This window comes from Camelus ferus, chromosome 7 (genome assembly GCF_009834535.1).
Source record: "Camelus ferus isolate YT-003-E chromosome 7, BCGSAC_Cfer_1.0, whole genome shotgun sequence".
In the NCBI taxonomy this organism is placed as follows: Eukaryota; Metazoa; Chordata; class Mammalia; order Artiodactyla; family Camelidae; genus Camelus; species Camelus ferus.
This window is the reverse complement of record NC_045702.1, coordinates 2,468,346-2,494,109: the sequence shown is the minus strand read 5'-3', so window position 1 is coordinate 2,494,109 and position 25,764 is coordinate 2,468,346. Positions and strand designations below refer to the sequence as shown.

General features: G+C 48.7%; 1 protein-coding gene across 1 annotated transcript; it reads right to left on the bottom strand.

Moving 5' to 3' along the window:
• Nucleotides 1-1,526: 1,526 nt before the first annotated feature.
• CNPY1 (canopy FGF signaling regulator 1) lies at nt 1,527-8,708 on the bottom strand. Its single transcript, XM_032484374.1, is given in 6 exon segments — nt 1,527-1,564; nt 5,722-5,818; nt 7,593-7,796; nt 8,358-8,467; nt 8,470-8,635; nt 8,637-8,708. Coding segments are annotated over 6 exon segments (687 nt in total).
• Between the last annotated feature and the right edge of the window lie 17,056 nt (nt 8,709-25,764).

The window sequence follows — 25,764 nt, the reverse complement described above, 5'->3', positions numbered from 1 at the left end:
ATATCTGGCAGCAACCTATACTGAAAAAGAATATGAAAACGAATATATGTATGTACATGTCTGACTGAAATACTATGCTGCACACCAGAAATTGATACAACATTGTAAACTGACTAGACTTCAATTTTTAAAATATCTGACTTTTGGGGGAGGAGACAGCTCAGTGGTAGAGTGCCTGCCTAGCACACACAAAGTTCTGGGTTCTGGCCCCAGTGCCTCCACTTAAAAAATAAGTAAATAAATAAACCTAGTTACCTCTTCCCCTAAAAAATTTAAAAAAAAGCTGTCTTCTCTAAAAAAAATTAAAATAAAGGTATCCGACTTTTAGTAAGAGCTGAGGTGGCAGAGGGAGAAAAACGGAAACCTCTTTTTAAAAATTTTGGCAAATTTGTCTAAACTTCAGAATCGTCTCCTGCGGAGGAGTCAGCTGAGCAGTTAAACAGTGTGCTTTCTGGGCAGCCATGTAACTTATGGCAAATAGTTTTTGCTTTTGGGGGGCAGAACGTCACCCTACTTAGTAAATTCTCAGAGACAACAATGAGAATTTCTTCTTTAAAACAAGTGTAGAATATGCCCTGACATTTTAAATAATTAAAGTCAGATGCCAATGAACGTAAATTTAACAGAGACAATTAAACATCTGACAGTGAGATCATGACTCCACTCGTCAGTAACACGGTCCAAAGGTAACTTCCCAGAAGGCCCCACCTCTCCTCCTGCCTCCACACCTACAACAACACCCACACAGAGAACGAGAGGTTGGTGAGTGGTAACATCTACACGCCAGATGTGAGCTGAAAGTCTTTTAAAACAAAGGCACAACAGTAGAGTTTGCAGCAAAACAAAAAATAGCCAGTAGTGGCTTCCTTTAAGATTAAAGACTAAGAAATCAGCCTTCTACATCATGTGAATTCAGAAGCTACACGTAAGAAAGGCCAAAAGAGTTCTTGTTCACTATAAAAGTGTTCCCTACTTTTGGTGCATTTAAATTGTAGAAATTAGGACATTTTTACACTTAAGGTTTCTAGAAACTTAAATTTCATTCCTGATATGAAGTGAGGTCATTTCTTTAAGTGATAGCCACAGAAAACCTGGAATCTGTGGCAATACATTTCCTTAATTTCATGACCATGCAAGTATTGATGAAATCCAATCCAGTTCCTAACAAACAGAACACGATCCACGTGCGTGAAACAGACAGTACATGCTATCAGACCCTTATTTCATTTATGACATCTCTTCACTTTTCCCCTGTTACTAGAATCAAATGCTTCATGGCCGAGCTGTTTGTATCAAAATCTGCAAAGGCAATCTGTTTTATGCACTCCTCAGCTTCACCTATAGAAAGAACTGGGCTTGTTACAATGCCGAACAATAGATTTTTCAATAAATTATCAAACGTGAGACGATGTAGTAGAAACAAGAGACACAAAATTTCTTCTCAGGAAGAAACATGAAGACATAAAGGCAGACATTGACCTTTGGGCTGTGGCTTGACTCCTTTCTGCCCAGCAGCCCCGTCCTTCCTAGAGTTCAGTATGATTAGCAGAAGTTTTGCACAGACCTGGAAAGAAAAAGCATTGCATGGCATCACCATTACATTGAACACCAGCCCGTAAGTCATTTGTTTTCTGCAAAAGCACATCTCTGTGGAAGCACATTTTTAAAACTTTGTTATTATGGATGTTTCCAAATACACACAAAGGTAGAAAGAAGGACGTAATCTACTCCCCTGTAGACAGTCAGACGCTGCTACTGTTGCCCCATTTCCCGCAGTTTTTCCTGGAGTCATTTGAAACAAAGCCCAGGGACTGTGTCGCCTGCCGGTGGCAGGGGCACACTGGGCACTTAACCCGAGGGGCAGAGGTGATGACGCTTCGATGCGTCCTGCACGTCCAGCTGGCAGCCGTTCACGCCAGCTCCCCTTAGACTGGGCGATGGATTATTTTAGCTGCAGAACTTATTTAAAATTATTACCATGCTAGCCTTTGTATTATTTTATATTATTAGCCTTGAAGGTAAATGTGTTGAATATTAGCGTTTAACACCCTCATCAGTGCTTGGAAGTCTGTACAAAAAGGTAAAAATGCTTTTATTTTAAACGTAGGCTAAACGTGTCTGGATACCTGAGACCTTATTCCACGTGTGGCACTCAAAGTGGTCACGTGACAAACTCACCAGTCTGATGCTTTTCAATGTTCAGATTTGATATCAAAGCAGAAGTGATATGTATATAAAACACATTTATGTATTTGTATCTACACACCCACACACTCTATCTAGTGAATACGCCCACCAGCCCGAGGGCCCATCCATCTGCAACCCAGGGGCACACGTGCTGCCCTGAGCAGGGCAGGGCTACCTTTTAAACCGCAGCCTCCAGCCTACCGAGATCTTAGAACATCACTTTTCACTTCAGGACAAGTGATAATCCGGAGAAGCCCGGGTCAGATGCCACAAAGCATCCCAGCAGGAAGGTCTAGTGAACTCACGTTTATTTTCGGCCCAGGAAAAAAAAAGAGAGGCATGGAAGACGTAAGCCACGGCCGCGGTGCCTGCCCCGCACCCCCGGATAGGTTGTTTGATGCCTTCGATCCTGCCCAGTGAGCAGGACTGCAGCAGCGTCCACGGGTCCCTCTGCAATCCCATCCCCTTTCACTGAGCTGTTTTTCATTCGTCGAGAAGATGATATGTTTATGAAAATCTCACTAAAGTGTTATTCCTAAATCCAAACACAGTCGTCTTAAATTTAATCTACGATATGTCTCCTCCATTTATTTGTGTGTAGGGGAGGGGTGAACCTTAGAATCTTGACATTTTACAGAATCACATGTGTGTCAACTAATTAGGTGGGGGGGTCCTTTCACAAAGTACACAAATCGCCATGATGTACACTTTCCACATCTTACAATTTTCTGTGTCAGTTGAACCTCTAACACTGACACGTGTACAAGTCTGTGGGTGTGCCCTCATCTACTCCCAGGCAATTATTAAAAATAAAGTGAAAGGTCTACATTAAATAAAAAAACGCAAAATTCTCACACACACACCCCAAGTGAGTATAAGGTATGGAAAGGGACTAGCCGTTCAATCAAACCTCTAGTATTAGAAACAATCTATTTTTGAAAACAGCATTTATCTCCCTAAAAGCAATCCGGACATTTTAGGAGCTCTCAGTGTGGCGTCCTGTAGGTCGTATACACTTGGTGAGGAGTTACCAGTTAATGTAGTTCCATAACCTCCAATACACACACACACACACACACACACACACACACACACACACACACACACACAGAGTCATTTCTTTAAAGCACCATTTAAATTGTGCAGATTGATCACAGCAAACCTGGGGTACAGCAGCACAAGATAAAGCATTGCCTTTACAAAACGAGGATGAACGTCACGCCACTGCAACAGACGTACTGCACTTGTGTTTTAGATTATGTTTAAAAGCACCTGGGGGGAGGGTACAGCTCAGTGGTAGAGTGTGTGCCTAGCGTGCATGAGGTCCTGGGTTCAATCCCTAGTGCCTCTATTTTTTAAAAAAACCTAATTACCTCCTTGCCTCGCCCAAAAGAAATTAAAAAAAAAAAAAAAACACCTGGAGTTTTTCTACAATATAAGAGTCTCACCTTTCACAAACTATCTGCAACCAGTATGTTCAAACACGCGACCTCTTTGCTGCTGCGGTCATCAGCTGGAGTTATTCTCATCGCCGTGATGCCTTAGCTTTTTCTGGCGATAATTTTTAAGTTTGAAAACCTCTCTACTTGTTCTGTGGTTTTAACTTCTTTCAATAGCAGGGGGCTTTGGGCGGGCAGGGAGCCTGGTCTCTTCTTAGGGTTAACGCAGTCTCAGTCTTTAATTTATAAATGGCTTAGAACATGCATAAATATGTTCCAGAGAGAAACGGCCCCTGAAAAACCTCACTCCACGTGGATCTGCGGCAGCCGTGTGGCTGTTTGCTCTCTGGAGTAGTTACCTTGTATTCTCCATAGCTCTGGGGCACTGACAGTTATGTTTACAGTATCAGCTTTTTTAAAAATGCTATTAAGAATGATTGGATCATGTTATTTTGCACTAGTCATACTACACATCTTAGATTTATGCTTTATGCTTGTATAGTTTAGGATAATATTCATTTTTATTTATTTCCAATTCAAAATATGCAGAAGGAACGAAAAGAGATCGTAAATATTACTGAAATTAAGTCAAATTGCTGCACTTGGGAACAGAATCTTTCCCCAGAATCTTTTATTTGGGGCAGCTCAAAGACCAGCGTAAAGAAAAGGTGAAACGTGCTCAAGCCCTTCTGTAATATCCGAGCAGGGGCTCATGACTTGTATTTGCCATAGACGATGATGACGAACCCAAACCCTTAATGGGGGAAAAAATAGGAAAACAAGTATTTCCAATATCATTCATCACATTTTTGCTTGTATCTTAGCCCACACATACCTCTCCGCATTGCTTGAAAAACTTCAAAAACAATTTCTTTGGGAAATTGTGACTATGCCCTTATTGACGTGAATTTCACAAATTGCGACAGCCCTTACCAAATCGATGGCAAAGACTCTCCAACTCCTGAGCAAGTCATTTCACTGTAATTGTCTTCAAACTCCCAGCCAAGCCGGATTTTAAACAGAAAATAACCCCACTATCTACCCAGAGTAAGAAACCTTAGCCATGTTAACAGGAATGCATTACTTTCGTGTTCAGTAACTTTTGATGATGAATATGTATCTACCCATGTGCAGTAACTTGTTTTAAGGGCTTCAGCCCTGAATCCGACCCTGCGGACACAGGCATATTATACTTTATTATAAACAATTGCTGAAAGCTAAACGGCTCAAGCTTCCACAACTGCACGATAGTGCTTCCCCCAGATTTAAATCACTGTCTTCTGATATCTCACCCATTTTCCCAGAGGGATCTGAAAAGAGTGTACAGCTTATAGTACATTCTTGTAAATGTATTTTCAAAGCATCACAGTGGTACAGACTAGAGGGTGTGTGTTCAGCTGAACCGAGGGGCGAGCCAGGCGGGCCTGGGTTCCCCTCTGTGCACAGGAAGCAAAGTTCAGGCGATGGTTCCCACCTGCCGAATGTGTGGACGCGCGTGTGTGTTTCAGAACAGGAATCCAGGATTATTTTCCACCCTCTACCGGAAACAATTTTTTTAAGAAGCAGATATTCTGGGAGAGGAACTTGAGAAAAAAATTCAGCACCCCTCCCAAATAAACAAACAGAAAAACGCCTGGAACTTCATGCTCAGTAAAGATCCCACCTGATGCCGGTACAGGCACCAGACACGTCATAAAGAGATTCTCTTCCCTGGTCCAGGACGGGGAGCTCAGCTTTAAAAGTTTACAAAGAGAAAGTGCTTTGGATGCGTGCAATTCTGACCAAGTACGTGCTCCTTCCAGATTGGAAGTCAAGCACTTCTGAATTCACTTAAAACGACAAGGACAAGAAATGCAACCAGCAAGGCCACCGAGCCCAGAGCCCGGAGCCCAGAGCCTGGGAGCCCCGAGCCCTGCGGCTGGTTTGTTTGCTTTCCCCCACATGGTGTCTTTTCTGATTCAGTGGAGACCCCTCGCTCACTCACAGGGAGACAGAGAGGATCGGTTTGGAAAAAAAAAAAAGATGCTGCAATACAGAGTGAGAGAGAGAGAGGGGTGGGCCAGGGAGAGGGCACGTGTTCCATCAGACACAGTACCTGATTTTCCACTGCACAGCTTGTCAGCGAGGTGGTGCACCTCCTGGGCGATAAGGGAGAGTATTTCATCCTCATACTCTTCTATTATAGCTTCACACTGTGGAAACAGAAGAACAGCATATGGGGATAGATATGCACTCGAAGGACAGCTTGTTAGGAAGGACTTGTCACAATTTTATTAGCTAAAAATATAAAATCATGTTACCAAAGTGGCCCGTTTTTCTTAGCCCTTTGATTTAAGACGTCATTGCATGGGATGAACCCTCTTCCCAGAATGCTAATTGCATGGCTTTCCTGAGACTTAGCGAACTGATTAGTCGTGTTGAAAGGCGAGGGTGAGGAAGGAAAATGGCTCTTTGTATCTGTTTCTCATCCTCAGACTGGGACAGAACACAAGCAACAGGAGGGACGGAACTCCTGTTTCTGGAGCTGAAAAGTCTTCGTTTTGGGGTTTCTTTTCTTTTCTTTTTTTTTTAGAAATGTTAAAAAACATAGCTCCTTGAAATGATCAAACCACTTCCCACTAGATTTAACATAATAATCCATTTTGTGGTTTTAAAACAGGGTCTGAAGTGTGAAAATCATTAAGCTTTCTCATCAATCAAAACAAATGCATCTTCAGTTTCACTCTGGATAACAGGCTTGACAGCTACTCAGGAAAGTTTCTTTTCATACCATTTAGAGATTCATCCAGAATTTCACTTCGCTTCCCCTCCCACCCCCCAAATCTGACATTTCAGAGAAGAGGAAGCTCAGATTTGTCCATGCATCTGAAAATCTTAAATTCTGACCGGAGAAGGTGCCTGCAGTGGAGAACCACAAGGTTACACTCGTAGGAACTGTGACGCTACCGAAATGCGTTCATCCGAGACTCATGACTCATTTTCCGAGTTCATTAAATGAGACTCGAAAAAAATTTTAAAGGCATTTAAAAGTGTTTAAATTCCACTATAATACGTTCATGTGAGACCTGTGAAATGCAAGCACACTCACTCGTTGCAACTCCCCTTCCGCAGAACTCTCAGCCTGAATCACCGCCTTTACTTTTTAGTTACAATGAAATCTTCAAAAGTCAGATGAGGTCCTTATTTCAGGGTTTTGGCCCGGCTGACATTTTGATCAATGTGAGCACTAAGGACATTTCTTAAAAAGGCTTTCCCATTACTTTGTCTGATTCAACAGCATTGAGTAAAGTGAAATCTATTGCCAAAGATTTTGCCAGGCACATCCTAGCAAGTCCGCGGCCAGCATTCTTGTAAAATGGACATTGTGATGCGAGGAAATGTGGCGTAAGGCCAACCTGCCACACCTAAGCCTTTGCCTAAGGTTAGTTTGTGTTAAAATACTTGAATTAACTCAGGGGAAAATAATTCTCTCTTCTGTGAGGCTTCAGGAGGAAAAAAGATGATGTGCATCACTCTCCCTCCATCATTTGGCTCTAAATATTTGAAAATGACATTCATTTTAATTCGGATTTTAACCTCGGAACCACAGCCCCTGATTCCTTATGTGGGAACCTGTAAGAGACCTGCTTTGGCAAGGGGACCGACTGAGTCCCCGTCCTGAGCGTCCACAGGAGCCAGGCAACATGCAAAGGGTGCCTCCAAGTCACTGGGATTTGGGATGCACTTTCTGGGGAAACCATTTCAGCGTCTCCACTGAGATGAACTATCACAGCTCTTAGGTGTCTCAAAAGGCAAGTCACTCAGCGTGGGGTTAACACTGAAAAAGCAGCGGGACCACAAAGCAGATGCATCTAATTTTAATGTGCTTGTCTCCAAAGGCAACGAAACCCGAAAACAGACAGCCAAACCAGAGCCCCAGAATCTATGTGCCCTAGAGCCCAGGATTCCTCCAAGAAGAGTGCTTACCGCGAATTTCAAAGGTCTGTAAGCATCTGAATAAAAATAGAATTTTTTAAATTCTTTGTATATGTCGTCCTCCTTCCTGGGAGCAAATCTCTTGAAAGTCTTCTCCTTGGTCACGGGGTCGTCTTCAAGCTTGTAGTCATTCATCCGCTCACACACTTTGTCCAGGAGGTCTGTGAGAAATGCCTCCGACTGGGCTAAGGGAATCTGTTGAGAAAAAGAGGAGAAAAAAGGGGGAGAAAACGCCTTAATGTTAGTATTATTTTAAAAAGGCCTTCCACTGAAAGCACGTGGGAGCACCCCCACCCCGTGCAAACAGTATTCCTGCCCCGATACAGTATGTAGACAGTTAAATTATTTACCTAACTTGAGAGGTTAGCTTAAACTCTGGCTTTCAAAAAGCGCCTGGGGTTTGAACGTAGACAGAAGAAAAACTTACATTCAAACTAGAAACTATACTTGCCATAAGTTTGAAAAGTCACTGAATATGCAGAATAATTCATTAGGGCCAGAAAATTGCTGTTATGATCTATTTTCGTGCGAGAGACAGACAGACAGACAGACAGACAGACAGACAGAGCCAGAGGGAGCGCCCGGGTCTGGTGTCAGAACTCTCCTCCAGCGCAGCGCAAGTTGGGCGAAGCCACGAGTTTTGCGCCCCGCGCGCCGTGGGCCCCTCCGCGGCGGCTGCAGGCCCGTAGGGCAGGAGCAGGGACAGAGCATGGACAGGGACAGGGCAGGGGCAGGGAAAAGCCAGGCTTACGGAACATCCCGGCTTACGGAACATCCCGGCTCGCGGGCGCGGCTGCGCCGTCTTTGGAACAGCTGGTGCCCGTCTCCGCGCGCCCCTCTCCCTCCGGAATCCAGCGAGGATTCAGAGGACCCTGTGGCCACCACCTCCGCCCCGCGCGGGGGTCAAAGAGCACCCCTCGCCCTTGGTAACCAGGACAAAAACTCGGGGGCCGTCTAGACAGGTCAAGGTGCAGGATGCGGCGTCCCCGCGGCTCCTTCCGGAAGGGGGCGGGGACCCGCCAAGGGCGCCGAGGACGCGCCGCGGCCCCGGCCTTTGCGGGCTTTCTCCCTCTCCACCCTCTGCTGATCAAAGTAGGAAGTTTGCATGACAACCATGGTGAAAGGGGCTGAATCACAAATGAACTCGATTTCTGCGATGTTGATCTCTCCAGCCTCCATTGTCCCCTTTCAGACGCAGTGTGAACCCTTCCGGTGCCAGCGGCCGCGCGGCATTCACATGCGCGCTCCGGGCGCACAAAGGCCTCCGCGCCGCCCTCCCCGCCATCTGGCCGCGGGTCCGCGCCCGCCGCGGTTCCCAGAGCCCGGGGTGCGGCGCGCCTCTGCGCCGTAAGCCTGCTTCCAGCAGAAACCCGCTCGAGCATCGCCACCGTCACCCCCCAGTCTCAGTAAGGAATCAACTTGGGGGGTGGGGTGGGGGGTGCGGAGAGCAAAAGGAAAACACCACTAATTAACTTTCAGCCCCCCCTCCCCCGCCACGTGCGCCGTGATAATATCCCGCCTTCTCCCCCAAAACTTGACTTGAGCTGGATTACGAACTGCTTTCAAGGCCCACGCATTCAACTTTGTGGTTTAATAGTTAATTAAGCTGGAATGTACCACAGCATTATGTATTCGCTAAAATATCGGGTTTTTTTAAACGCGAGGGTTTTAATTTTTTAAAATGTCTAAATGCCTAAAGTGAGTGGCTTAAAGCGCACACTCCAAACACAAGCTGTGCTTCATTCTCACCTTTAATTGTGCCACTTAAGCATCGTTGTAAAACCAAACCAAAAAAAAAAAAAAAAAAGGTTAACAAACTGAAAATCTGTTTTATCAACTTTCAGAAACTAACGATTAAATCTGTATTGGGACTGAAAAGCTAGAAAACAGAGGTAAATTCTTAAATTACAGCTCATCAAGCAGATCGTTAACAGGACGATTGTGGCTTTTTCCTGCCACACAAGCACCTTAGTATATTTCCTTATCTGATCCATGTAAGTTCACTCATAATACCTTCTGGATGTCAGCAAAGCGGCATTTTACCTCAAAGTGAAGAGCTGGCTCTTGCATTTAAAAAATCTAACTGTAATCAAGAATCCATTCTCTCCCCCCTTCCCTGACCCCCTCCTTCCCCAGTCGCACCGCACACACTGAGGGGGAGGAGGTGTCACAGGAGGGAGAGGCTCTGGCGGCGGGAGGGCGCGCTTGGAGCCCAGGACGCAGCCCCAGTGCACCCCAGCCTCTCGCGCTGAGCTGAGGCCGCTCTGGAAACTGGTTCCTCAAGGCTGACCTCACATCCTGAGCTGCGTGCAAAGATTTCTGAATATATAAGATCTGAGCAAGTCAGGGTGCGAATGTGTGAGACCTTTCACAGCTGACTTTCAAGAGCCATCTTATGTGTTTCCTGGGCTGGTGCGTTTTGAAAACAGCCCTCACATGTAACGTTCCGCCAGACGGGGTGCTTTTTCTTGTTTTGAAAGTGGGACATTACACGTTCGAATAGAGTCGTTTTGTACCATTTTAATGCAAGTACGTTATATCTAGGGATCAACACGTGAATTTTGCTGGTTGTATACACCTTGGAAGGCTAAGAGGCTTTTTGGTGTAATTCGCTGGCTCTTTTGAGTAAGCATTCTTTAATAGAAAGAGTAGAAAATGTTGCTGGCAGAATGCTCAGAAAAATGCCGTTTACAGTCTTCACTGAAAACAAGAAAAGAAGACACCCAACATGAGGCTATTAGTGTTTGTTTTAAAGAAAAAAAAATTAAAAACTGATTTAAAATCCCAATCTAAGCATCCGATTTGGGTAGAAAATTTCAAAGAAAATGATGCTTGCGCACTGCAGCTCTTCCCACATTTACTAAAATGCACACTGTCAGAGCTTAAAATGATTCCGCGTAGCTGAACCACCTTCAGTAAATTTAAAGACTGTTCATGGAATAATTGAGCCCTTTTCTCCCCTCAGAGTGTTTTGATTAGAAGAGTGCAATAAGTATTGGGGCAAGTGGAATAAAACGAAGTCTTTCTTTCTATACTACAAAGATTTTGAATAGTACTTGTCAACAAAGCAACTCCTGTTGTAATCTTAGGGGAGCACTGCCTCCACTCTGGAAGGAGGGTCTCCGAGATACTAACCTCATTAAAATATGAATGAAAAGGCCGCCATCGCTGTATCAGGAGAAAACTGACCCACTAACGCGGTTTTCTTATCAGCCATTACTTTTACACACGGACTCATTTGGTATAAGTTATAAATACAAAAACGATCTGTTACAATTTCGCCGCTATCTTGAAGCACGTTCATCACAGTAAATCCTGACTCTTTCCCACTTTGAAACCTAGCTACAACTCTGAACCGTGCTCAGTATACATAGCGTCTTCCCCCCACCCCTTTGGGGCTCTTCTGACCGTGTGTTTGTTATGTGAGCAATGAAATGCGGGCGGGAGGAAGTACTGGCATCCCAGCTTGAAAATGGGAAAGAGAATTTGAAAGTTTTGGCTTTGTTTTCTCGAGAAAACTGGAGTTAGGGATTTATTCCAGACCGCTATGGCAACACTTTAATAACAGTCAATTACAGGGTGCTTCTCATGTTCCTTCATTACTGTGTCTCTGTTAATCTTGTAACAAATTTCTTGCTTGATAGCTATCACAATCAGGCAGGAACACAATTATGTTACAGTGCACAGTTGGACATGGAGACTGTCCTTGTGGCATATCTGTCTTTTTCACAACAGTCTGGCGATCTCAAATAAATCTCACTTATCTTCACTGTTACTTTGGAACCTCCCTCAGATGTGAAACCAGTATTCAGCCTGTTTGGTGGCTGATAAATCGTTTCACATTGTTGCGAAGATTTTCTTTCTAGAGGTTTAGTTAATGTAAAAATTGTAATAGCGTTACAGCAAATATTTCATCTCGTTTAATCACTAACTTTTCATCCATAAAAAAATTGAAATCACTTCTGATATTAGTTAAAAGTCAATATTTAGAAGTGAAAATTCAAACCTCCTTTGCTCTAGGCTATAGCAGGGAAAGCATGAATCCAGAAACTCTAGTAAGTTGATGAGATATGTAATTAGCTTTTATGTTAATTGACTGCTATGAGTTTGTTGCATGACACTTCTTCATATAATATGCAAATAGCATTGACTGTTTAGTTTTATTAGATAATATAATTAGAAATCTAAAGAAGCTCATTTCAGTGAGGAAGAATACAGGCTGATACATTTTCCAGTGTTCTGTGTATCAGAAAAAATGAATCCCATCTGGGCTTAATCAATAAGAGATTTTCAGTAGCCTTTGTTCAGACAGCCAAAGCCAGCCAACATACAACAGAATTAATATTAGTTTTTCCAGTCACATAAATTCAATGTTAAAACAGGTGAATTTGCGCAATCAATAAAACCTTGCGGGCAAAAATACAAAGATTCCAGCACAATTTACCATAAATGACACAGTAAATTTACGAAAATAACATCGAAATTTTGCCTCCTTTAATTTGAATAATGGGAAAAAGTCATCCTTATCATTTGAAATGAAGCATTTTGTGTTTCCTATTCTTATTCATGGGCACATTATGTCAACAGAAAGTATGTGCTCAGGTTGTGAGAAAAATAAAAATAATAAAAATTAGAACAATGTGATTGGGGGGAATTTCCCCCAGGATTCAAAACTGTTAAAATTTCAATCATAGTTTTTTTATTCTGGAACCTGTTTTCAACTTAACTGTATAGAAAAGGTAAAAGTGCAGAAAAATTGCATAATGGGTCACCATTAATGAACTCCAAATTGGGGTCATCTAACTCAATTTGACTTTTTTTCCTAAAGTTAAAACAACACTTTATTTTCATTATTAAGTACAAAATTGGCATTTGCATTTGATTTCTCATTTTAAAAACTATTCTATTAGTCTTAAAAATAGTTTTCAAACATTTTAGGGGAACTGGAAAGAAATACAGCTCTCCATGTGAAAAATGTTACAATTTTTCAACCTTTGTTAAAAATCACTCTAAGGGAGGATTTAGGACGCCCTTTTCACGCCGCTTCTGAGCTTTGACCTCTGCTGGCTTACCCCGGAAGGATTTTGCAGATTAAAAAAAAAGTGATAGAAAGAAGTGACAGTGCTTAAAAGGGCAGAGGCAGGGGGACTGCGGCACTGATAGGGCTGATGTGCGTTTGTTCGTTCAGCAAATATCTATTGAACTCCATCTCCCTGTCGGACAAACACACCTCTCTAATTCAGATTTTTTAAGGAGACTTCTGTGATTCTGAATAACAATTAAAAGAAATACTTGAAAAAGCCTGTGTGCCTGGAAGAGGTCCAGTAAATATTAGTTGATGTTACTATTGACTCCTGGCCTGTCAGCTGAGCGGAAGGTCACATTAATGCAAAATCTGCGTCCTTATTCACAGGCTTTCGCCCCCCTCCCAAAACTGCGTCTTTCATCATCTTGTTACTGAAAACGTAATGGTTATCTATTTCTAACCACCTCTGCGAAACACTTCCCCAGAATAGCAAAGGTGGAAAGTCCCACTTCGGGGATCTGTTGTGGCGTTCCCCAGCTTCGCCATCTGTATACTTGTGGGCAAATGGTGCGGTTTCCTTAGAACACGTTAGAGGTCTCGGAGGAAAAGGACAAAGAATGGGAAAAGTTGAGAAACTCGGGGTGTCCCATCTCCACCACTGCGGAAACCTGCACGCACGCACTGGTTCCCGCTGGCAGAGGAAGCGCTCTCCATCTTTAAAAACATTTTTAAGTAGGAAAAGTAACACCTTGACTTGTTTTATTTTTAATCCAAAAGCGACAAAAGGTTAGAATAAAAAGTAAGGCTGCTGCCTACCCCAGACCCGAAAGCTCAGTTCTCCTTCATCCAGAAACATTCTAAGGGCACCTCTGTGTGTGTTTGCATGAATGTGGGTGTGGTGAGTGTGTGTGTGCATGTGTCCCTCTGCAAGTGTATATATACATGGGTGCGTATGTGTCCGTGTGTGCGTCTGTGAGCATCCCTCCTTCTCTTTTCCTAAAGCAAATCTCTATTTTATTTATTTAAATTTTATTTTAAAGGTTCTGAAACAATCCCTTTTTATTATTTTTTAAAAAATTTGGAGGTGGGTAATTAAGTTTGTTTATTTATTTATTTATTTATTTATTTATTTATTTATTTATTTATTGAAATGGAGGTCCTGGGGATTGAACCCAGGACCTCGTGCATGCTAAGCACGCGCCCTACCACTGAGCTCTACCCTCCCTGGCTTCCTTGGTTTTTTTGCACAAGATCAGAGCACAGCACACACTGTCGGGTGCACTGTCTTTCTCACTTGGGGACAAGAGGGCTTGGTCACATCAAGGAGACTGAGGACTGTCTACTGACTGTCACTGGATGAAGGCACACTTACAATGGAGGCATCAAAACTTACATCCACTGTCACGGGAGAAGGGTTCAAAGATGCCCGCATCCCGAGGGCAAGTTTAAAAGAGGAGCTCCCGGCCATCATGAGCTATGGCAGAAGCTCTCAGAATATTTGTTAAAATTTAGTTTGGGGATACATCTTACGTTGTTCTGCCCTGAAGCAGTACTCTGAGAGGGACAGGGTGAGTGTTTTTCGTCCCCTTTCCCAGGGGAGGAGCCAGGCCCTGGAGACTTCCTGCCATGACCGTCACGTGGCAGGGCCACCTCTCCACGCTCTCCAGCTTCTGGAGCTGAGGACCCAGCGAGGCAGGCACGACAGCCAGGAAGAGCCTGTGGCCCTGCTGTAAAGCCCCCACTTGTCAGATGGGGAGGCTGAGGCACAGACAGGCCTTGCCTGGGTGTCACGGGGCAGGGCCAGAGTTGGTACCTAGCTGCTCAGTCTGCTTGTCCGTGGACATGTGGCTGTCCTCCACCAAGTGACTGGGTAGGGCCACAATTCCTAGGTAGAGGCCCTAACCCCCAGGAGCTCAGAACATGACCTTATTTGGTGATGTGGCCTTTAAAGAGGTGATTAAAGTGAAATGAGGTCACTAGGGTGGGCTCTGATCCCAGAGGACTGGTGTCCTTATAAGAAGAGGTCAGGACACAGACCTGCAAGAGGGATGACCATGCAGGGACACAGGGAGAAGACGGTGTCCACACACCAAGGAGAGAGGTCTGTGGCCCCAGGAGGAAGCAGCCTTCCCACTCCTTGCAGTGGGAGTTCCAGCCTCAGGGACCGGGGGACAGTGGGTTTCTGTTGTGAATCCACCTGGTCCGTGGGACGAACACAGTCCGAGCCTGAGCCCTAACACGGTCCCAGAGCACGAAGCCCCCGCCTGAAGCCTCCTCGCAGGCTGCCACCAAGCGCATCAAGCTGAATATGTCCAGAGAGGAGGCCGGGGGCTGCTGGAGGGCTGACACCCTGAGGGGACACGGAGCAGCGCGCGATCATGCTGGTCTGCAGCCGTGCACGTGTGCGAGGATCCCGTCTGAGCCCGGCATTCTGCCCCAGGCCCCCCAGACGCCTCCACGCTGGTCTGGCACCACCCACAACCTGCTGTGGGCTGGGCCAGACGCTGGCCTCCTGGCTCTTCCAGAGTCCTTGCCCGCGAACCTGGAAGGAAAACAACACCTATTCTCAGGTGCCCGACCAGGTCAAGTAAGGGATAGGAAAAGCCTCCAGGAGTTTGACGTGACAAATTAACGTACAGAGTGAGGACGACTTTCCCCCGGTGGGCGCCGACGGCTTTCGCTTGTCAGTGCCTTTAAAGGGATATGGATCTAAGGAGCACAGGCAGATTCCCATGATCTCCTTGCCGATGAGACGCAGGGCAGTCCGGTGACTTCGAGGCTGGGTTCCTCGGGAAATTAGCCCGGGGACCACTCTCCTTCGCTTCCCATCTTCTCAGCATCCCAGAGCTGCCGGCTCAGGCATCTAGGCGCGAGGTACTCAAAGTGTGGTCCCTGGACCGGCAGCCGTGGCACCCCAGGGCCCTGGCCAGCTCCCAGGACCTGCTGCGTCAGACTCCCTTCTCCCGAGGCCCTCAGGCAGCCGCGTGCTCAGGACAGAGCGGTGCTGCCTAGCATCCCTCTGATGGCGGTCACTGGTGGTGGTGGTGAGTGCGTAACACCTGCGCTGACTTTTCTGTTTGCTGCTTCTGTGCTCTGCCTGGAAAGAGCAGAGACTGGAGGGAGGGCCGTTCAGGACACAGAGACATCGATGAAAAGGCCGGGCCTCAGAAACACATCGGGGATGACCTCCTGGAAAAGACGCCTCCATCCTCAGACCCAGCGGCACCCCTGGGAGAGCCTTGCGCCCCCATGACCTTGATGAGCGCCGAGCTCCGTGAGACGGCAGATTACGAAGGAGCAGACACAGTTCCAAGACAGAGATCTTTCATCCACATGCAGAGAAGCGGAGAGGAGCCCAGGGGGGCAGCGGGGGCACCGCAGCCGGTCCTGGGCGCCTGTCTTGAGAGAGAGCACTGTCACTGTGTCACAAGGCTGGACGTCTCCCGAAATGCTCTGTGGCTCTCTCTCCCTGGCGTTACTCTTCTCTTGTGCATGCATGTCTGACTTTCCCTCTGGCCCCAAGCCCCACGCCAGGGGTGGGTGCTGCCCGAGGGGTGACTTGTGGGGACCCTCCATCGCCGGGGAAAGCTCTGTGGGCTGGAAGCCCGCGTGAGTGCACATCCCTTCTGGCCCCGGCCCTGCGGGCCACGGGTACTTGCGTTAGAAACTGTAGGGAGAGAAAGGGGCAGTGTGTCCACTGATGCCCCGAGCTGGGGTCACCCCAGGCAGGCAGTATGGAACTGGCTCGAACACGACATTTCAGGTGCTGCATCTCCCACTGGGTCAGAAGTTTCTTTGTCTCAGAAACACTCAGTTTTGACCCAGTCAGTCCTGGGAGGTGACCAGACGTGTGACGGCCTGGGGCGGGTCACTCGTAAACTCTTGGAGCGTGTGGGGAGCCACCACTCCGCAGGGCCAGAGGAAAGGTCACCTGTCTTTGCTTTGCTGACGATTTGAGGGCCCAGGTGTACAGTCGCTCTCCCAGCCTCACGAGAACGGGCCCAAGTGTGGCCCAATCCAGACTCCGCCCAACCTCCGGCTGCAGGTGGACGGAGAGTCTGTTCACAAGTCAGCCTTGTTCCCGTCAGAGAAAACGTCTTTGTTTTGTTCTGTTTTCCTCATGGAGGGCCACGCGCGACGGTGAGTCTCCCTAACTCAGCTGCTCACAAACTGAGCGTTCAGCGAGCGCTGTCTCCCCCCGGCAGCGGGGCTCCGACACTAGAGGGGGTCCCCTCACCGTGTTGGCGTCCCGACCGCAGGCTCTGTCCTGTCCCGCCTTCGTCCACGGGGGACTGGGACTGAGGCCGCCTCGTGCGCCCCCCGGCACGCCCTGCCCCATCACAGGCCTTTCTGGGGGCACCGGCCTCACAAGCAGCCCAGGCTGGGGCGCAAAGACCCGTGAGAATCTGTGCCTCGCGGCTCCCTCACTTCGGACGTTTAGGGGATGGCCCACGTTCAACACATGAACCGCGCCAAGTTGAAGGTGGACCGTGGGGGAACAACAGTTCAGATTTATCACGTCGGCAGGAAGCCCCATCACAGCATCACAGCCTGGAGGCGGTCCTCAGCGCCACTGGGCAGCGACCGCCTGGCCTCTCCTTTGTCCTTCACAGCACGTGCTGCCCCTGTGCCCCCCGCCAGTGTCCCTTAAAAGGAGACAGACGTGAGAGCATTTGTTCCATTTGAGCCAAGTTACTTTTTCACTATTTAAAAATTAACCATCCCAAGAGGTAACATTAAATCTCTTCGTTCCTGATTCTCTGTACAGTTGGAGAAACATTGTCTTTCTGCTGGATAACACCCAGATCTTGGGGGAGGGTTACACTTCTAAGTCAGGGGTGAGAAATACTCCACCTAAAGCTCCTGAAGGGAAGGAATCCCGGCCCGCCACTCTTCCAGGGTCTTCCAGGAGCCTGGGCTGAGGATGGAGGGAAGCTTTCAGGGACGTGGCTGCTGGGCTCTGTGATCGCAGAGGCCATGAGCATCCGCTGAACCCCGGGCACTGAGCACAGGGCTGGGGGACGGATGTAAGTGAGAGCAAATGGACTGTTTCAAGGGCGAGGTCCCGTCCCGCACAGGAGGACGGTGCACGGAGAGAGCCACGCCCAGCGAGCCCAGCACAGGTCACCGCCCTGCGGTGGGAACAGTCACGTGCCTGCAGTTTCCCAAGCGCACGCGTGTGCCAGCTACTGAGTTAGCTGTGAGGAGACAGCAGCAAACAAAATTAAGGTGGTCCCTGCCCTCTCAGGAACTGTGGTCTGGGCCCCCACCTGAAATCACACAGGGGGCAGGTTGACCTTGGGGGCCCCCCAGGCCATCACCTGTTTTGTGTACAGGAGCCAACGCTGGTTTTTACATTTACAAGTGGCTGGAAAAATCCAAAGAAGAACAGTATTTTGTGATGCATGAAAACAACGTGAAATTCAAATTTCAGTGTCTACAATACCAGTTGTCTGTCTCTTTCCAGAAGACCCTTGCCCAGCCCCACTCTGGCGAGCAGCCCCCCCATCATCGCCCAGGTGGTCTCCTGACTGCGCTTCCATCCTCAGATGCCACCTGGGCCCCGCCTGCCCACGTGAAGTGGTCCAGGCTCTGTGTCTCCCCCCCACCCCCCGCCCCCCCCAGCATGCATCTCCCCCCCACCCCCCGCCCCCCCAGCATGCATCTCCCCTTCTCTGGATGCCAACAGCACTTCTCTCCTGGAGGCCGTGATAGGAGTGCTAGATGTGTTTGGCACGCACACGTGCACACACACATGAACGCACAGACAGCTGCATCGTCCCCAGGAGGTAGAGCTGCCTCTGCCCAGGCCCTGTCTTTACCACCGGCCTGCACGCAGTGAATCGCATTTATTGTTGACGGTGGAACGTCACACACGTGACTTGTCCAGCCTCCCACACCCTGCTGGGGTGGGGACTGTTATCTCGTGTTGCAGGCCAGGAAACCGAGGCCTTGAGAAATTCACACAGTGATTTATGGGGCCCAGGATGGGACATTTGCCCCAGGCCCGCATCTCCCCACCGGAACCACGCGGCTGGCTCCACGGTGGACACGCAGCAGCTGCCTGTGCTCCCAGCCTGCTGCCTCTTACAGGAAAATCCCCTGCTCTCCACCCAGGAGGCCCCCGGGGCTCCCGTCCCTGTCTTGTCCACCCATCGAGGTTGGGGGCTCCATGCCACTTTGCCAGATGCAGGCCCCACAAGTAGGTCTCTTGCCCAAGGTCACAGAACTAGTATCCACGTGAAGCCAGAGATAATCACGTCCACTTGATGCTGAAGCCCTTCCCTGAGTGTAGGGGTCAGAGGGAGTGACCCCGGCCCTGCCCTCGTGGCGTTGCCTGGGTGCCTGCGTGTCTACCTGCCGTGCGTGGCCCTGGGCAGCCCACTGGCCTCCTCTAGCACCAAGGAGTCACCCCCAAGCCACCGTGTCTAGAACAATTAGTGTCACAGAGCGCAACCTCTCACCTAGTCTCACCTTCTCAAAGACAATCAGTGAGTTGCTTTCCCTTCAAAGTTTCCAAGGGCAGAATCGTTCAAAACCACCAGACTCCAAGCTGCAGCACGTGAACGCCAGCTCCCTCCCGAGGACTGCGGGGCGCCCACGGCCAGTCCTGGCTCCTTTTGTCCCAGGGAAACAGCGACAATCCTCTAAATGCATCCTCTTTATCCCTCCGCTCCTCCCTGGTTTGTGGATTCAAACAATTCTTGTTCGGCGGAATAAGGAGCAATGAACAGGCTGGGGATTTATTAAGGATAAGTCATGCCAGGCGGTCCTGACAGCTTGTTTGGAGTGCAACAGAATCACAAAGTGCATTATATACTTAGACTTCGTGCTCTGTCTAATACCAGGCTTGTGAGATGACTCTTGCCGAACAGTCTGTGCCAGCCTGGGTGAGAACGGTCTCATGTACTGGGAAAAAAAGCGAAGCTCAGAGCCGTGGGGTGTCCAGCTGCAAACCCAGGTGGGGGCCGGAGGTGAGCCTCATTTCTCGAGGGCCACGGAGGTCGGTGCTGGGGTTCGTTTCCCTAACACCTTTACTATTGATCTGGACGGAGAGGGCACTGCCAGCCACCCTGCTGACGTGTGGCAGGAAGCACCAGTCCCCGCCAGGCCGGCCCTTGGCCCTCCCAACCTGCGGCCTTGAAGAGGCTGCAGAGCCCACCCCACCCCCCCCCCCCCACCGTCCAGCACCCCCATCGCCTGACGCCCAGCAGGGGGGCAAGCTGGGAAGACAAGCCCACTCAGCCTCAGGGACTCAGGAAGACAGCCGGGAGGCCCCAGGGTGGCCAGGCCGGCGGGGTGTTGTGTTGATAACCCCAGTACCAGCAAACGCAGCCGGATTTGGCATCAGGGACTTCGCAGGCGTGAGCAGTTAAGACGAGGTCCTATTCAGTTAGGCTGGGTCCTACTCAACATGACCCGCGTCCTTGCAGGGCTTGGAAGAGACACACAGACACCCAGAGCGGGGGAGACCACGTGCTGACGGAGGCAGAGGTCAGGGTGGGGGGAGCATCTCCCAGCTAGAGACGCCGGGGACCGCCAGCCCCCACAGGAGCTGGGAGAGACAGGGATCCACTTCTCTGAGGCCCCAAGGAAGAACCAACCGCCAACAACACCTTGGTTTTGGACCGCTGGCCTCCTGAACATGAGGGAATCACTCCGCTTGAAGTGCCTGGTTGGTGGTTCTTTGTATGGCCGAGCGAATCTGGTTTAGAAACGAAGGACTGAGGAGTGAGTCCAGTGGCCCAGACCCCTCGGGGCAGGAGGTGCAGCTGCGAGCGGAGGCGCTGGGGAGGCCGGCTCCCACCCGGGGAGCAGGCTCATTTCCCTGCAGGACGTGAGTGGCAGAAGCGGGCGTCTGCATCCTCTTCAGGGCCCGCGGGAGCGGGAGCAGGCGCTAGCTGGTCCCGTGAGCTCCCGGCTTCTTCCATCAGGCCTTTTGTGTGTATTGATCAATGGAAACGCATGCGTGGCCAGCATTTGGTTAATTAACCTTAATTCCGTGCTAAGCTACTGTAATCTTTCATTCTCTCCCATCGCTTCATACCCTCTGATAATTATTATTTTTATCTGTTCAGGGGTATTGAATCATCTGTTTTACTCCTCTCCCCGAGGATAGCATAGCATGTCATCTTCCGGTACGCCCCTAGTGCTAACGTCACTGTTCTCTCGTGCGGCCAGAACATCTGGTCAGTCAGGACACACTGCCCCCACCCGTGTTGTGCACAGTGCCCAGCAGCCCCAGCAGAGGCCGGGAGGGGGCCGGGAGGAGGCGCGGGCGCCGGCGGTGCGCGAGGCCGCTCCAGACGAGCCGGACCGAGGTTAACAGGTGACAAGTCCTCTTTTTTCTTGACATTGCATCATTTTCCCAGGGTCTTCACAAAATAGGGGAAATAGTCCCCAAAAGCCTCACAGATCCAAGAGAGAAGTGACACATCTATCGAGCGAACGTTTACTCTTCATTTCACAGATGTTGAGAACACCCTACGAGCACAACATTGTGCTATGTGGTGTAGGGACTGGGGGCACAAGGTAAGAGGTGGGCTTCGGGAGAGAGATGCAGTCATTCAGAGATGACTAGAATAAAAGGTGGGATCTCACAAATGCTCTAACAAAGCTACAAAAATATTTTGGATGTTCAGACCATGCAAGGGAATGTCTGTATTTCAGTTTCTGACAAATTTATCCCTGTGAAAACCTGACAGGTGTCATTCTAATTTGATGGGGAGGGGAGTATGGTTTGTTTAATGAATGGCGCTAGCGCGTGTGACTTGCTTTCAGCTGGGAGAGAAGAAATCCAGGCCTGTACCTCACACCATATCCAAAAACCTTGTTCCATACAGATTCAATGTTTAAACACAAAAGCACAAACTACTGGAAGAAAATTTTAAAAAACTATTAGTATGACAAAGGGAAGAGGCATTCTTAAACAAGATGAGACTCCCAGAGCCATCATGGGAAGAGGCTGTCTGTGCGGCAAAGGTTGCAAAGCTGCAGACAAATCCTAACCAGGAACACGCGTGGGCAGCTTGCCAGGCAGACAAGTGCTCCCGTCCCTGCATGATGACTTGGGAAATCATAACGCAAAAGACAGACAACCCAACAGAAGATGGGCAGAAGACCTCAATAGACATTTCTCCAATGAAGACACATGGATGACCAACAGGTACATGGAAAGATGCTCAACATCACTAATTATCAGGGAAACGCAAATCAAAACTGCAATGAGGTATCACCTCACACCAGTCAGAATGGCCATCATCAAAAAGTCCACAAATGATAAATGCTGGAGAGGCTGCAGAGAAAAGGGAACCCTTCTACATTGCTGGTGGGAATGCAGTTTGGTGCAGACACCATGGAAAACAGTATGGAGATTCCTCAGAAAACTGAAAATAGACTAACCCTATGATACAGTAATCCTACTCCTGGGCTACTACTCCAGAGAAAGCTCTAATTTGAAAAGATACATGCACCCCAATGTTCATAGCAGCACTATTTACAATAGCCAGGACATGGAAGCAACCTAAATGTCTATCTACAGATGACTGTATTTCTATATATACATACACACACACAGTGGAATATTACTCAGCCATAAAAAGAATGAAATAATGCCATTTGCAGCAACATGGGTGGAACTAGAGATTCTCATACTAAGATAGAGAAAAAAGACAAATATCATATGATACGACTTGTATGTGGAATCTAAAAAAATGATACAAATGAACTATTTATAAACTGGAAATAGACTCACAGACATAGAAAACAAACTGTGGTTACCAATGGGGAAAGGGATGGAAGGGATAAGTTAGGAGTTTGGGATTAACAGATACTAACTACTATATACAAAATAGATAAACAACAAGGTCCTACTGTACAGCCCAGGGAACTGTATTCTATAGCTCTGTAATAACCTATAATGGAAAGGAATCTGAAAAAGAGTACGTATGTATAACTGAATCTCTTTGCTGTACACCTGAAACATTGTAAGTCAACTGTAATTCGATTAAAAAAGAAAGAGAAAAAAGAGAAAGAAAAAAGAAGGAAAGGGGGGAAAAAAAAGACAAACAACCCAACAAAAAGTATAAGCATCTCGATGCCCAGGAACTCTAAGCGAGCCACGTGCTTGTGAAAACACGCGTCACCTCCCTAGGCAGCCGTGAAGGGAAGCGAAGACGAGGACGAAATGCCGGCTCCGTATCAGACGACCAGAAATGAAACAGAGATATTATCCGATGCCGACAAAAAGGCCAGAAAGCACCATGCATCACCAGCAGGAACGTGAAACGTGACAACCTTTGGGGAAAGTAATCTGGCGACTTTGGCTCAAGGGCAGAAGTACACACTCTTTGAGTCCCAAAATTTACCAAAAAAATTTTTATGGAGCACTATTTGATTACAGTGAAGCTCAGTTACAAGAATATTTAGTCCAAACTTGATTATTGCTGAAATGCCGTAATATAGAGCTTACGTATAAAATGCTATAATGTACAGTTTATAGGTAATGCTGTTACTATACAAAAATTCAAGATGAAAATGTGTTTTCTATAAAAGTTCATTTTTTGGTTGTTAAAAGTGCATTAGCAAGTAAATTATATACAATGAAAAAAAAAGAAGTGCATAGTCTTTGACCCCTGCCCTCTGGAGAGTCTGTCCTCGGGCGCATGTCGTCAAGGAGGCTGGTCGCAATGTGACCACAAACTGGGAACAGCCCAGCATCCACGTAGGACGGTGGCCTCGTGGACTAGGGCTGGGTCTCTGTCCAGTGACCTGACGTATTTCTGTTAAGTGAGTGTCTTGGCTCAGGCAATCACAACAAAACGCCACAAATTGGGTGGATTAAACAATAGAGGTTTACTTCTCACAGTTCTGGAGGCTGGGCAGTCCGAGATCAAGGAGGCGCTGATTCGGTTCCTGGGGAGGCCCCTCCTCCCGGGTTGCAGACAGCCACCTCCTCTCTGTGACCTCACGTGGCGGAGAAAGACCACACTTCGGTTCTCTTTCTTTTCTTCAAAGGACACCAGTCCCATCGGGGGAGCCCCACCCTATGACCTCATTAACCTGAAGCACCTCTTCAAAGAGGTCCCCGTCTCCATCACGGCCACACAGGGCAGCCGGGCTTCAACAAGTGAGTTGGTGCGCGCGGGAGGGAAGGGGGCAACAATTCAGTCTACAGCCTGAGGAAAGCATTTAAAATTAGTGTTTAAATTTATTTAACATTCCCACACTCCTTGGAGGAACATATATAGCACAATTTATTATGATTTTCAAATGGCAAAAAGACGAAAACTAAAAACCATCCGACGTGTACGTCGTGCGAGTCTGGGTGAGTGTGGGGGCGCTGAGGACGGTGTGGTCTTATCCTGGGTCCTCAGACGGGGAGGAAAGCCAGCGGGGCCGGGGGGCAGGGGAATTACAAGTTTTTTCCTGTGTATCTCAAGTTAAAATTACCATGTTACTTCCGTAATTTAAGATTTTTAATGAAAAAAATTGGAAGCCCAAAGAAGAGTCATCAGACATGAGTGTCTTCCAGTCGGGTTTGTGTACGTACCACCTGGAAACTGCTCAAAGCCCGTCGGGGCTCCCGGCTCCTTCCCTGATCGTTTAGGGGTCCCTAGGGGCCCCCGGCGACCCAGCCTCTGGGTGGCATCGCCTGAGCCCTCTGTCAGGAGCTTGGCTCTCTCCCTGGGACGCGGGTCAGCCGCAGAGCTGCCTGGCGGAGCAGCCGACCCTGCTGGTGGCACCCGGCAGCCCTCTGAAGCGTTAGACGCGACTCTGAGGGCTACATTTGCACGTGGAGCTCTCCAGACGGACCAGCCTCCGACGAGCCAGGTGGCCGGAGAGGCCTCCTTTCCGCTGGTGTTCCCAGATGGCTCAGGACACAGCCGTGAGAGGAGCCCGAGAGCCTAACTACTTTTTCACGTGACTTAAACAAGGGGCAGGGGAATGAGGCCTCTCGAGACAAATTTTGAAATCTCTCAGTCAGGGCTTGGCCCACCCCAGCCCTCCCGTCCCTCCTCTCAGTTCATTTTCTCAAGAGGAGGGCCCCTGAGGGGCCTCTTCAGTCCCAAGTCACTTTTCCTTCTGTCCCATGCTGAGCTCTGCGGGGGGCCCGGGGGCTGTCCCCACCGTGGAGGTCACATGGAGTGGGGAGAAGGCATGCTCCAGCCCAGCACTTGAAAGCCGTGGATCAGGGCGCCCCACGCCCCCAGCAGGTGACTTTAGTTGCGGGAGGGCTTCATCCAGAGTCAAGCCTGAAGATGAAGTGGTCTCCAGGCCCTTCCACAGGGCACCACGTTCCCAGAGCATCGCCATCTCTGTCTCTGAAAGTGTGTCTCCGTTGTTAGAGAGCTGGTTACACACAGAGGTTCTGCACCCATCACGGAGACAGCTGCCCGAGCAGAGAACACCGGGCTTCGGAGCCCAGGGGCCCACCGGGCGGAGAGCATGCTGGGAGGAGGGCCCAGGGAGACGGGAGCCTGCGGCCGGTCGCTGGACCACGCTCTCCGGGAGGCTCTGGGAGAGCTCTCCCTCCAGACCGCGCTGTCCTTGGCTCGTTGCTGCTTTGCTCCTGGTTCTGCCTCCATCTCCCCTCTGTGTGTCTCTCTGTGTCCGCTGACCTTCTTGGAAGGACTGCAGTCACGGGATCGGGGCCCATCTTAACCTCATCTTAACTAAGACTATGTACGAAGATCTCATTTCCAAGGAAATCCAATTCTGAGGCTCTGGGTGGACGTGAAATCGGGGCGCGTGGTGCTGCGCAACCCAGTGCACGGCCTCGCCAGCTGTGGGTGTGGCTTTTTCATGCACCCTAACTCCTTTACATCCTGCTGCTGGGCCACTCTCGCCCCCCTGGATCTGAGCGCGGGCGAGGTCCAACACCGTCCACCAAGGTTTTCAGCCGTGAGACGGCGGCACAGCTCCAGGGGGGCCGTTCCTTGGAGACTTACAGCCACCACTTCTCCATCACCGGAATTCCCGATCTGAGTGAAAAAAATTCCTGACCTCCACAGAACAGGGCTTCTCAACGGTAGGGCTCCTGACATTTAAGACGAGATAGCCCGTTGTGGTGGGGGCTGTCCTGCGCTTACAGTGTCCCTGGGCTCCACCCACGGACGCCAGGAACACCCCTTCCCC